The sequence below is a fragment of the Lissotriton vulgaris genome, chromosome 4_1 (assembly GCF_964263255.1).
Source record: "Lissotriton vulgaris chromosome 4_1, aLisVul1.2, whole genome shotgun sequence".
NCBI classification, from domain to species: Eukaryota; Metazoa; Chordata; class Amphibia; order Caudata; family Salamandridae; genus Lissotriton; species Lissotriton vulgaris.
The window spans coordinates 988,415,973-988,429,162 of record NC_141691.1 but is presented as its reverse complement, the minus strand read 5'-3'; the positions used below and the strand labels follow the sequence as shown (position 1 = coordinate 988,429,162).

The following is a 13,190-nucleotide window of genomic DNA, read 5'->3' as shown; positions in this document are numbered from 1 at the left end:
AAAAATAAAACACGTATCGCCCATCACCAAGTGTCCTGTGTGAATTTATAAATATATTTTTTAACTCACTACGGTTCTGATTTTATCGTCCTCGGAAGGATGAATGGTTCAGTTGGGCTCAGCAGAAATTATAGTCTTGCAGATATCTGCCGCAGGCACACAGACCACTGAGCTACCTTTCCAACAGCCAGTTGTTCCCTTTCTGTGATACTGCAACCGCGCGGGGTGAACGACTGCACCCGGCCTGACAACACTTTAAAAGGTGACAGGACATCCCAAGCTTTGGAAAAAGAACAACGGTGGAGAATTCCCACCAGAACAGCACCTGGTCAAATATTCTCCCAAAATTAGTTTAGACCCACACTATAATACATGGGACAATCTGTGTGCACACTTCAATAACACCCACCGTTACAATGTTGGTTCAAAACATGAACTGAAAATTACTTTAAACAAGGTCAAGGTGCACCACTTCAGAGTTTGCATGAACTGATAACTTTGATGAGGTTAACAGCAATAATCACATTAGTTGTTATTTCTGTTCTTTAAGAGTTCTTTAATTGAGTTCAGTTGTAAGTAACAAATCACACACAGGAGCTACAGCCGACGCGTTTCGTCCTCTTGGGACTTCTTCAGGGCGAAGTGAAAAATAGGATAGTGTCCTTATGTCTTCTCCCGTGACTATCAGGGTGCGTGGAAATATCTGTAACGATTTGTCATGCTCGATAGGGCATCCTGTTGAACAAAAACTTCTCTGTGGAGGTATCTCGTCTGTCCGAGCCGTTCTTATTATTCGGCAGTATATATCAATTTGTAATCTGTACTGCCAAAATTCTCTTGGAAAGGTATTTCAATATTGTACTTGTAAATATCATCAAGAATATGGATGTTGATCCAAAGAGAGCTGGAACCAGGGTAGTGGAAAATGTAGGTTTGGTCTGGCTATCTATTGTAGGCTTGTTGTAAGAAAAGGGGTATTATACCTTCTGCTTAGGCACTCTTAATAAAGTGGGCTAAGGCATCCCCTGGTTCCTATATCCACCTGCAGCACAACGTCCTCCTCCGTCAGGTAGCAGCCTGACGGAGGAGGACGTTGTACTGCAGGCCTACAATAGATAGCCAGACCAAACCTACATTTTCCACTACTCACACTCGGACAGACGAGATATCGTTACAGATATTTCCACGCACCCTGATAGTCACGGGAGAAGACATAAGGACACTATCCTATTTTTCACTTCGCCCTGAAGAAGTCCCAAGAGGACGAAACGCGTCGGCTGTAGCTCCTGTGTGTGATTTGTTACTTACAACTGAACTCAATTAAAGAACTCTTAAAGAACAAAAATAACAACTAATGTGATTATTGCTGTTAACCTCATCAAAGTTATCAGTTCATGCAAACTCTGAAGTGGTGCACCTTGACCTTGTTTAAAGGACATCCCAAGCTATTAAGAGTCCCAGGGCTCCGCCAATCTAATTGCGAGTTTCCTGTGGAGATTATTTCGGCCCTGAGTTCAAGGTGGCTTCCTGTGGGTAAGTACATACAGGCGCATAACCCGCATGAAAAGGCCCGGCCCCTGCGTCTTCTTTAATCAGGTGTCTGGGGCAGTGCGGCCCGCACAGCTGCTCGACAACTGCCAATCTGGCCCCGGGGTGAGGCGACGGCCCCAAGGGCAGAGCTATGTGAGAGGATATTGTTAGGGCTATGCATAGAGGTCCGTGGGAAGGTGTGTTGAGTTCAGGCATGCTATTCGAGATGCTAAGCCAGGCTGTCCGAGTAGCTCAGAAATTCTTGACAAAATATGCCCATGCGCAGAACTCAGTGAGTCCATTTGAGTGGGGTGCTGGCCAGGAGGGCCATGCCGGGAGCTAGGAGGGAATGTTAGATGTTCAGTAGAACTGTGCGAGTGCCGGTCCGGCGAGAAGGGGCGGGACTGCGAGAGCCGATTCCGACGCGCGCCTTCGGATTGGGCCACGCAACGTCACGTGAGCTGTCTACGGTCGAAGCTCACGCGCGCGACCCGATTCGAAGGCGCGCGTCGTAATCTGACGCCGCCATAGGGAATGCTGGGCGAGCGGCCAGCTCTTGTCTCCCTTTGTCGCGTTTTTTCGCCTGAGACGCTGACTATAGTTCTCGCTGCGAGAACGCTCGTCGTAGCGAGACCTAAAAAGGGGGAGAGGAAAAATTACGTGAGTTGTCATAGTAATGACACAGCAAGCTAAAAACGCCACAAGAGCAGCTGCTCGAGCTGAGCCACACGGCGGCGGGGGTAAAGCACTTTCAGCCTAACGTTGCATTTCGAACTGAAAGCAACAATGGAGCAACAATTGAAGAGAAGTGGTGGGGTGGAGTGCCCCCCCCCCCCCCCGGGGGGGATGCTGCGCTCCCCACAGTTTGAAGACCATTCTGACATCAGAATACACTTGTAAAAACATTTTTTAGTCTCCGTATAACCATTACTTTCCATTGCATTTCACGTTTTGCTTTGCTTTGACCTTAGTGATGTTCTGATATCAGTTTTCAAATGCTGACAAAGTATTTCAACATACCTGTCACTGTTATTACCAAAGTGTGCATATATGATAGAATTGCAGCATTGTTTTCTCCTGTAATGATGTGAAATCCTTTACTTAATTAGAGCATCACAGGCATTTTTAAAGAATTGTGATTTGGCTAAATAACAGTAAAGGTTTTTCCCTTTAGGACTTTTTTATCAGTTATGTTAACATTTGTCCAGACAGAGACTAGAATTTAAAATATCACATTTGTTCCACGGACCATCCTTGTATTCTTTCATGAAAGAGCTACTGTGCCAGTTATGCATTCAACTTTTGTATCTAAACTTGTGTTTGCTTTTATGTTTTACCTAGAATCAAATAAGGTGGGTTTGGCTCCTGAAATGGATATTATGGAATACTGCCATAAGGAATGGCGAGGACAAACTGCAGTTACAAACCTAATGAAAAAGGTGAGTGTAGTCCTATTATTGTCATACTAAGCACAAGTGTTATTTTTTTTTGTTGTTAAATTTATACTTTATTGCACCTTCGATGTAAGCACACAGCACTCATCGCCTACAACCCGGAGGCCGGCTGCAACAATTGATAGCTCCTAGGACAAAGGGCAGTGGTCTCATACACAGCCGTAGTGCCAGCATCCCAGGGGCCTGGCGGCGCACATGTAGGAAGGAAAAAAACCATTCTGCAGGAATAGAGTCTGACACATATCAAGAAATAAACAGTTGATGCTAGTATCAACACCCATGTCCATAGCTCAGTGTGCAAAAATAATGCGGTCAGCTCGTTCGTGCCAAACAAAGCACAGAATCATGGAAGCAAAATACCTTGAAAGAGGGAGAAAAAAGAGTGCAATAAACCCACAACTAAAAGAAATCCCCCCCCCACCCCTCAACTAAGTCAGCCTACCCGCACCCGTGTCCACCCACCCACCTGCCACGACTACCGATTCTACAGATGAACAATGCACCTATAGCCAAGAACCAAAGGGCTCAATGGTGTGGTGCGATTTTCGAAAGGGACCATGAAGATCTCCCACCCTGCACAATCATCCCGGGGACTCACACACTCAACTCCTCAACTAGCGGCAGCAAGAAACCAGACAGCCACCACCGGGAAGAGGACAGTCAACCATGTACCATGCCAACCTCCGCCGCCTCCACCCCACCCTCCTGCAGCTCATCCAACACCTCCCCTTCCGGATCCGACTCTCTATCCCCCTTGGCGCATTGATATTCTCTATATAACCCCCAGAAATTCTTAGGGCGACTCTTTGGGGGAAGCAGTTCATTATACGCCTCAGACTGTGTACAGCAATACAGCAAATCCGTCTCCCAGCGCTTTTTAGTGGGAACCGGCCCCCTCATCCAGCACAACGCAACCAGGCGCTTGGCCGTCAGCAGAGCAATATCAGCCAAACGCCGTACCGCCACTGGCAATGGTTTGGAAAAACCCAGCAGGGCCAGTGCTGGGCACGGCAGGACCTCCGCACCCAACATCGTACAGTTCAGAGAACACCTCCCGCCAAAACTTATGAATACTAGGGCAAGTCCAGGACATATGCAAAAAGTCAGCCGAGGGAAAGTGGCATCGTTCACACTCCGCCGACTCCCGCAATCCGTACCTGTGCAATCTTTCCGGTGTGTAGTAGACCCGTTGCAAGTACTTAAAATGTATCAGACGATGTCTACTATTAAGTGAGATCTTTCTAGTGTTCGTGCAGCAGTATTGCCACATCTCATCCGAGATCGTCAACTGGAGGTCACACTGCCAGGCCAATCTAGCTTTGGATGGCGGGTACTGCCGGTGCCTGTCCCCCAATTTCTTGAGGTTTGTCACTAACTTGCTTGACGATGGGTTCTTAATGACATATGTGAGTTCCGGCACCTCCTGCGGCTCTGCCATTTCGGGGCCCAGCAATACCTGCAACGCCCTACGGACCCGATGATATTGGAAGCTGTGTAGCAGCGTCGTCCCCGAGTGGGACTGGAGGGCCTGTTGTGATGTTTTCATCGTGCCATTCAAAAAGAAATCCCCTACCGTTTCTATGCCCAAGTCCCGTAACGCCTTCAGGACTCCCTTCTCTGTCAGCGGGGCCAACCACACCGCCCATTCCACTCGCATAAGGGGAGAGTACAACAGCTCACTATCTCGGGAGCGGACCAGCTCATGCCAAGCGGGGTTCGTGGCCGCGATAGAATCCAAATTACCAACCCTGCGATCAACAGGACAGCATATCGTGGCTGGGAGAGGGGTGGGGTCCGCGAAGAGGTGCTCCAGCTTCACGTGTGGGATGCCAGGGTCCCCATGGATCCAGGTGTGAAGATGAGCCCCCTGTGCTATCCTGTAGTACCGTTCTAGATCAGGAGCCCCCAGGCCCCCTCGTTCATAAGGGAGCATTAAAGTTTCCATTGGACCCTCGGTTGTTTGCCCCCCCACGCTAACCTGATGAGCGTCTGCGTAAGCTGACGGAAAAAGGCCTTTGAGAGCACGACTGGTATGTTAGCAAAGAGGAAAAGGAACCTGGGAAGAACCACCATCTTCATAATTGCTATCCTGCCCATCAGAGACAGTGGAAGCCTACACCACACCTCCACATCATCCACAAGCTTGGAGTACGCAACGCCATAGTTCTCGCGGACCAGGATCTCAGGGTCAGTGTGAATACGGATCCCTAAATAACGGATAGAGTCCGTGGCCCATTGCAGCGGGTATTCCGAGTCAAATGGAAGGGTCACCGGGGTCAGAGGGAGCGCCACAGACTTGTTCCAATTAACCCGAAGGCCCGAAAGGGCCCCGAACCGCACTACTTCCCGCAAGACAGATGACAGGTTCACCTCCGGCTCTCTGACATATAACAGAGTATCATCGGCGTATGTTGATATGCCGATCTGGTAGGTAGGAAAATTGATCCCTTCGAACCCGTGGTATTCCCTAATAGCGCAGGCTAGAGGTTCCGCCACCAAAGCATACAGGAGCGGGGAGAGGGGGCAACCCTGTCGGGTGCCCCTGCTGATCTCAATAGGGGCAGTGACCGAGTTTCCTATCTTTAGGCGTGCAGTCGGCTTGTAGTAGAGGGCCCCTAGCATCTGCAGGAAAGGTTCGCCAAGCCCATACCTGCGTAGGAACCTGAGCATAAACGGCCACTCCACTGAATCAAAGGCCTTTTCCATGTCCAGGAAGATAGCTACAGCCTTGTTCTCCTGCCGGACATGCTGAATGGTGCCTAGCACAGTGCGAATATTGTAAGTCAAGTTCCGAGCGGGGACGAATCCCGCCTGTTCCGGGGCAACCAGGTCTGGGACAAGTAGAGCCAACCGGGCCGCCAGAACTTTTGCATATAATTTGGCGTCTACGTTAATCAGAGAGAGCGGCCTATACGAGCCACACTCGTTGGGGGGCTTGCCCGGCTTCGGGATAGTGATGAGGAGCGCTTCCCTTATAGATTTCGACATACTACCCTGTTGACAAATGTCGTCAAAGAGGAGCATCAAGTAAGGTACTAATTTGTCTTGAAAAGCCTTATAGAAGGCCACCGTAAGGCCATCCGACCCCGGAGCACTGCCTGACTTCATCCCCTAAAGCGCCTCTGTAATCTCCTCTTTCTTGAATGGCGCCATCAGGAATTCTCGCTGCCAATTAGCCAAAAAGGGCATCTGGATGTAACTCAGATAGTCATCTATCTCCTCCTCAAGGTGGCAGGATCTCGATGTGTACAGTACGGTGTAATAAGCGTGGAATTCCGCCAGTATTTCTTGCTCCCCGGTTACCACCTCACCACTAGATGTCAATAATTCCTCTACCACCAGGGGCGGTCTACTATTTCGCATTAGTTTAGCCAGCAGGGAGCCAGGACGGTCTCGTTCCCCGTACGCGCGTGCTGTGGCGTACTTTCCCATATGCTGTATCTCCCTATCTGCCTCATCGTGGAATTCTAAGAGCAGGGACTTAAGCCTCTCAGTTACATCCGTACCTCCCACACCCCCGCTTGACGCTCCAAATCAGACAGTTGAGTTTCCAGGTATTTCAAGCGCTGCCTGATAGCTTTAAGCACCCCCGAGTGCTTGGCCATCGTCATCCCACGTATGTAAACCTTGAAAGCATCCCAGAGCACCTGGACACTATCCACCGACCCCACATTAGTCGAGAAGTAAGTGTCGATATCCTCCGCTAGTTCCCCTCTGAAAGCCTCATCTAGCAGTGAATACGGGGGGAACCTCCAGGTGAACGGGGGTATCCCTCTAGCTGGGGCCTCTAATAGCAAAAGCAGCGGCGAGTGGTCAGACAACGTGCGGGGCAGTACTGTACACCCCCTCACCGAATTAAGGAGCGAGTGGGAGACAAACCAATAATCAATCCTCGTGTGTACATTATGATAGGCTGAGTAATGAGTGAACCCACCCTTCCCGGGGTGCCTATGACGCCACACATCCAGCAGATCCAGTTTCACCAGCTCCGCCTGCATAATCAACGCCGAGGCCGCCGGGGACCTGGGGGCACCAGCCGACCTGTCCAGCTCCGGGTTCAACACGAAATTGAAATCTCCCCCCCCCCAGCAACCTGGAGCCTTCATACTGTCTACAGAGGTCCGCTAGCGAGGTGTAAAAATCAGGGGCGTCGTAATTGGGGCCATACACATTCACAACTAACAAGTCATGGCCTTTCCCCACACAGCGAGTGACAGCATACCGACCCTCTGGGTCCACAACAAGTTTCTGCAATGTCAACTGAGATTTGGGATTAGCCCACGTAAGCACACCCCTCGAATGTGTAGTGAACCCTGCAGCAACACAAGCACTCCCCAGACCCCTGGTTAGTAACATAGGACTAGTTAGAGGCAGGTGGGATTCCTGAAGCAGGGCCAGATCAACTCGGTGCCGCTGCAAATAAGCGAATACCTTCCTGAGTTTGCGGAAATCATTCAGCCCCCTCACATTCCAAGATAACAGTCGGAGAGAATTGGGGCCACTCTCCGGCCCTAGCGTCTCAATATCAACCATTGCAGGACAGAGAACAAATCAGCGTCGTACAGGTAGCACAGTAGACACAATCCGGAAGTAGGCCGCACAAACCATCCCCCCCACAAACCCCAAAGAACATACGAAACATGATCAACAAACGAAGAGTAGAGCAATCACCCACCCACCCACAGCCGACCATCCCCAACCTGGTCAGACAGGACCTACCACCCCCCTCCATCCCCCTACCAAAGGAAAAACACTACAGACCCAAAGGGCCCTCAGGAGAGCCAGAAAAAGGCCGAAAGCACAGGGGCAGAGGTTCCCAGCTAGACAACAATACAATTGGGTCAAGGACCTCAAACCACAGTGGCCCCAGCACCCCGCCCCCCAATACTGTTCAGCACCCTCACTAGCTCAGGAAACACTTTATCAAAAGAATCAGCCTCCCGCACGCAGGAGAGCCCTCCCCCAGGCCACCAGCATACAGTAAATCGCGCAGTTGCATTACCCCCAGTGTAGACCACCAGTAGCAGAAGCGCACCCCACAGGTTCGATTAATTAGATGCACAGCACCTGCAACAGAGTCAATCACACAGAGGGGTCTGGACGACCCAGCGAAGAGTCCACATATTCGGTTACCCCTGGCCGTCCATGGTGGCAGCCTCTTCAGAGTCCTCACGTTGGTTCCTCGGGCTATTGCGTTGTTCCTTGGCCCACTCCTTCAGAGATTTCTTCAAGTACGCAGGGTCAGTGAAGAAGTGTGATTGTCCTTGCTTGTTGATCCGTAGTTTCGCAGGATACAACATGGCGTAGTCCAGCCCCAGGTCTCTCAACTGTTTCTTATATGGGGCGAAGCGCTTCCTCTCTTCCTGCACTCTCGCTGTAAAGTCCGGATAGAGGGAGATGTTCATGCCCTCGAATTGCAAGTTTCCTTTCTCCCTCGCCAGCCGGAGCGCCAGATCTCTGTCCCTATAGTTCAAAAGCTTCGCAATGATCGGCCGCGGCGGGAGACCTGGTTGCGGCTTCGGCCCCAGTGTGCGATGAGCCCTCTCGACGATGAACATGGGGGAGAAGACCTCCTCCCCCAACAGTGTCCGGAGCAGCTTCTCCACAAACAACTCCATCTTGCCAGTGTTGGTAGATTCCGCCACCCCAGTGATGCGGACGTTGGAGCGCCGTGAGCGTGCCTCCAAGTCCTCCGTCTTGTCTTGGATAACCTGGAGGAGGCGTCCGAACTGCCTGCGGTCTTTATCCCATTCCGTTTGGGCTTCCTCCGCCTCCGTTAGCCGCCGCTCTGCCATATCCAGTCGTTCAGCATGTTTGTCTACCCTCTCCGACATGCGGTCCATCCTAAATGACAATGCGTCGATTTTAGTGCCAATCGCCGCCATACTGTCCTGTAAGCCCTTCTCCATTACGCCCAGCATTTCACGGATGTCTGCACACAACGTGCTGTCGGACGCCGTAGGCCGCTGTGAGGCATCCGGGGCAGGCCCCTCAGCCCCCTTCGCCTTCCGCTGATCAAAGGACAGTTTGGGTTGATTCTTGTCGCCTTTCCCCATAGCGATCCAGGTTGTCGTATAATGAGGCGTTCAACCGCCAGCAGTATATCGCCAGCGAGTATTGGTAGGGCAGAGAGGAGACACTGGGGGAGCAATCTGCGATGGACGAGATGTTGCGCAGCAAGAAATGCGTCCAAGATGGCGGCTAGTCGCCCTGCAGTACGAGTAGGCCCGAAGGCCAGAGAGGAACACAACTAAGCACTTCTTCGGTACCAAATCACACTAATGTTGAGCCCCCTGACCACATCGTCCCAATACACTTTCAAATCCGTAGCTCCACAGCAGGCCTAGTGACGCAGAAGGTCCGGGCAATGGCCGATGAAACTCTCCCCAGGGAGATGGCGGTCCGCCTGTGGATTCAGTCAGCGTTCGATAGTACCTCGTAACACGGGTGCACAAACCAGGGTCAGGCCACCACGGCTGCTCTCTGGAGCACGGCTTGATATCGCCTATCCGGGCCAGCTATGCAGTCGCAGAAGGGGCAGACCGGCACCACCCTCGTGTCGCGGGCCGCACATAGCGTGACGCAGCCCGGGCGCTTTCTCAGGATAGACCGTGGACTACGGCCTGGTCCGCCACTTCACCCTCCTCCGAACAGCAAAGCGACACCACACCGGATTTCGACCGGGGAAAAGCCCTCCACCAGGCCGGGGCGTAGCTAGAGGGTCCACCACAGCTTTCAGAGCTAGCTAGGCGCCGAAAGGATAGTTTTGACTAATTTTAAAGGGGCTCAGGCGAGGAGCTCCGCGCTCACACGTCTTTCATGGACGCCGGCAAGCTCCGCCCCCAAGCACAAGTGTTATTTAGTTACAACATACAGCTAAATGGACTTGAGTGCTCTCTCTTAAGGCCTGGAAATCCCAACCTCTTGTGTTCAGTACACAGAGTGCAGGCTTTGAGTCAGCTCCTTACACTCCACTGGTTTGTGAGGGTGCTATTTCATGGATAATCTGCATGGAAGAGAGGAAGCGCCAAGCTAACCTCCATTACTGGCTCAATATTACCCTCACCACTCAAATAATTTGCATCCAGGAATCCTGGCAGATGACACCTTTACTTGTTGAGGATTTTTCTTCATTGTTTACAGCATGTCCCATGCTGGTCATGCTAAGGGTGGTTTACAGATGTTGTTCTCCAACCTATTGCCTGTTGTCATTAGAAGATCTGTCACGTCCAGTCCTTACTATCAATTGTACGGTTGACCTTTAAGAGGGAGTCTGATGTGATTCATATGACCTATTATAACAATGTGTTTGACTCTACTCGTGAGTTCGTCAGAGCTCTGACAGCTGACCTAGATGAGTTTCTATTGCAATTTAAGCATGCATGTTCAGTTGTATGGGGTGGAGATTTTGATATCCAAAAATGTAGCCATCTAGCAAGACATGTCTGTGGTTTTGCCAACTGGACCGGGGAGGGTACCCTACATTTTAACACAGTGGGCATGGTATGGGCTTAAATACTCTGATTCACAAGTGGGAACTATTGCTACTGAAAGAAGATTCTCAATTAGGTAATTCCTAGACCCATAAGTTTGTGGGAAAGGGTTCTCATTCCACAAATTACCTTCTTCTAATTTGTTCTACTGTTGATAAATTCGTTTTTAACATCCTAGCACAAACCGGTTCATCTGTAAGACAGGGTTCGTTTAACCACACCTGTACACAGGTTTCTAAAAGACCGAGGCTGCTTTACGTCATGTCCCAAGAGATAGTGCCACTGTCAAACTTTTAAGGAAACACTATATTGAGGCTTTAGCAGCTAGGAAAAAGAAGTTACGCGAAAAAGCTTGGCTGAATCTAGTACAGGCTGCGAAGACTAACAATATTACTTTGATTTAGAATACTGTAAACACCCTCATTTTGAAAAGTGATTATAGTCTTGATCTAACATCACACGTTCCCTCACAAGCGTGAGTAGGCCACTTCGAACCCATTTTCAGCCCTTTAATCAGTAGTGAGTTCTCTATTGGCTATATATATACATGGACCAAAAAGGAGTCCCATTCCTATGAGCAGTTTGCTCTTGGCCCTAATGTTGGATGAGGTCCTGGGTGCAATGCACAACTGTGCTAAAGGGAAAACTCCTGGGCCCGATGGCGTCCCAGTTGATGCCTTTATAGGTACGGGCGAGCTGTGGGCCCAACATTTACATGAGTTTTTAATGCAGCCTAAATGAGTTTTGTATTTCCTTCATGGGCTAAATCCATTATTGTGCCTATATATAAGAAGGGTGATAGATCTAACCTGAAGTACTAGCGTCCTATTTCAACCCTGGATTTTGTCCATGAAACTCCTCAACAGGGTTGTTTTGCGGAGACTGGATGACTGGGCAACCAAAATATCCATCTTTTTGGAGGTCTAGTATGAAGATGAAAAGAGTCTTTGTGGGTGTGTTTAGATTCTTTAACAAAATTGGTTGTCGACCAATCAAGGAAATGATCACCATCTATAAAGCGAGGGCAGTAGCTGCTGCCACCTATGGTGGGGGCCTATGGGGCAGCATGCCTAGTAGCCCTTCTCAGGCTGAGGAAAGTGCCTTTTTAAGGCTTATGTTCTGTAACCCCCCTCGTCATAGTCTACCATTATACATAGGGAAGTAGGGCTGAGCCATCTGAAAAATATACTGGTGCTTAAACCTATTTCTTTGTGGCATTCAATCTGGCTCAAACCTGAGACCGAATTAACAAAGGCGATCATACAGGATTGTCTAGCGCTTGATTATGCTCTCAAAATACCATGGTTGTCTGTCATTAACAATTTTCTTAGGTCAGTATTTGGCTTTTCTGGGCTTCAGGACCAGACTAGGGTCCTTACGCTCGAGAAATCAGTGGTGAAGGCTGTTTTGTTTAATGCAAGGGCAAGAAAGAGAGATTTTGCTGATGAGATGAAACAAGCAGTTACATATATGTCTTAAGTTCTATTCGAGGCTTTCAATCTTATTTGACCTGGGTGACACTAAGCGACTTTGTTTTGACAAGACGTCAGTTGAATAGTGTACACCTCCAGGTTTCCTTTCCCAATACTAATTAGTGAGCTATAAGTTCTGTGTGACAGAACCTCAGAACTGAACACTCTGCACTTGATGCTTTCTCGTCTGTTTTATCTTGACTTAAGGAAGCACTTTCTAAAACCCATTTTTGTTGCATATAATATTAGGGATCTCAAAGCTGTCATGCGTTTGTTGTGCACTATGGAGTCCCCTGCCATATGTTTTAATGTTGCTTCTCATATTTGCAAAGCAATACGCATTAGGTAAAGAATGTCTTATTAATTTTGATACAGTATTGTTAACTTATAATCAAGCCTTGGATGTATATTTTAATATTTTAAACTGTTTATGATGTATTGTATTTAAGATGTGCTTTTAAGGCCTACGGGGATAATGTCCAACTAAAGATTTTTGAAACTTGAATGAGGCAATGTGTCTTCAAAGACTAGATTCAAAGCAGCATTTCAAAAGACAGTTAATATGTAAGGACTGACTCAGAAAGGGAATTTGAGACCAGTAGCTTAGGGAAATCTTGAAGGTTTATTAAAACATTAAAGTGCAATACAGAAGGCAAAAATATAGTCCGCTGCAATAAATCAGTCATCAGAAACCAACTGCCATGAACGTTCTTAGCATTTTGAATAGATGCAGCAATGAACAAGTCTGGAAAGTAGATCACGTCAAAATATGCAGCAAATCAATAAATCGGGGAGCATCCACACCTCTTTAGAAACAGAGTAAAATGTGATATATAATTTAAGATAAAATTGACAAAACTCCAATCAGTGGAACCCGAGATATGTAATTTTAGAGATTTAAGTGAAAATAGTGCTAGAAAGCACAAAGCTTCAACTGTGGTTATCTGGTCGTGCTAGTCCGGGACAGTCGCAATTTCCGGTTTCATAGCCATGGAGTGCTGGCCAGCTACAGGGACCCAGTAGGTCCTACTAAACAACGTTTCTTAAATATTGGTTGTGGAGGCATGCGCAGTCCCCCATTGCAGATACGTAGAACAGCAGAGGTGATGCATGGTCCGGTGTGGAGATGACATGCAGCAGCGGTTCCAGGAAACTGTGATGCGAGGGCCTGTGTCGTCATTGAGGATGCCGTTGACTAGAGGGTTGCGATGCTCAGTCCTGCGTCGAGGATGTGTCAAACA

At 49.0% G+C, this 13,190-nt stretch overlaps 1 protein-coding gene across 2 annotated transcripts in view; it reads left to right on the top strand.

The window, feature by feature from the left end:
• OTULIN (OTU deubiquitinase with linear linkage specificity) overlaps window positions 1-13,190 on the top strand; it is a 352,006-nt gene that overhangs the window by 310,632 nt on the left and 28,184 nt on the right. For both annotated transcript variants that reach the window (XM_086965247.1, XM_086965248.1), the window contains one exon: window positions 2,872-2,969. In XM_086965247.1, coding sequence (XP_086821373.1) covers window positions 2,872-2,969 — 98 coding nt within the window. The remainder of the gene's footprint in view (window positions 1-2,871; window positions 2,970-13,190) is intronic.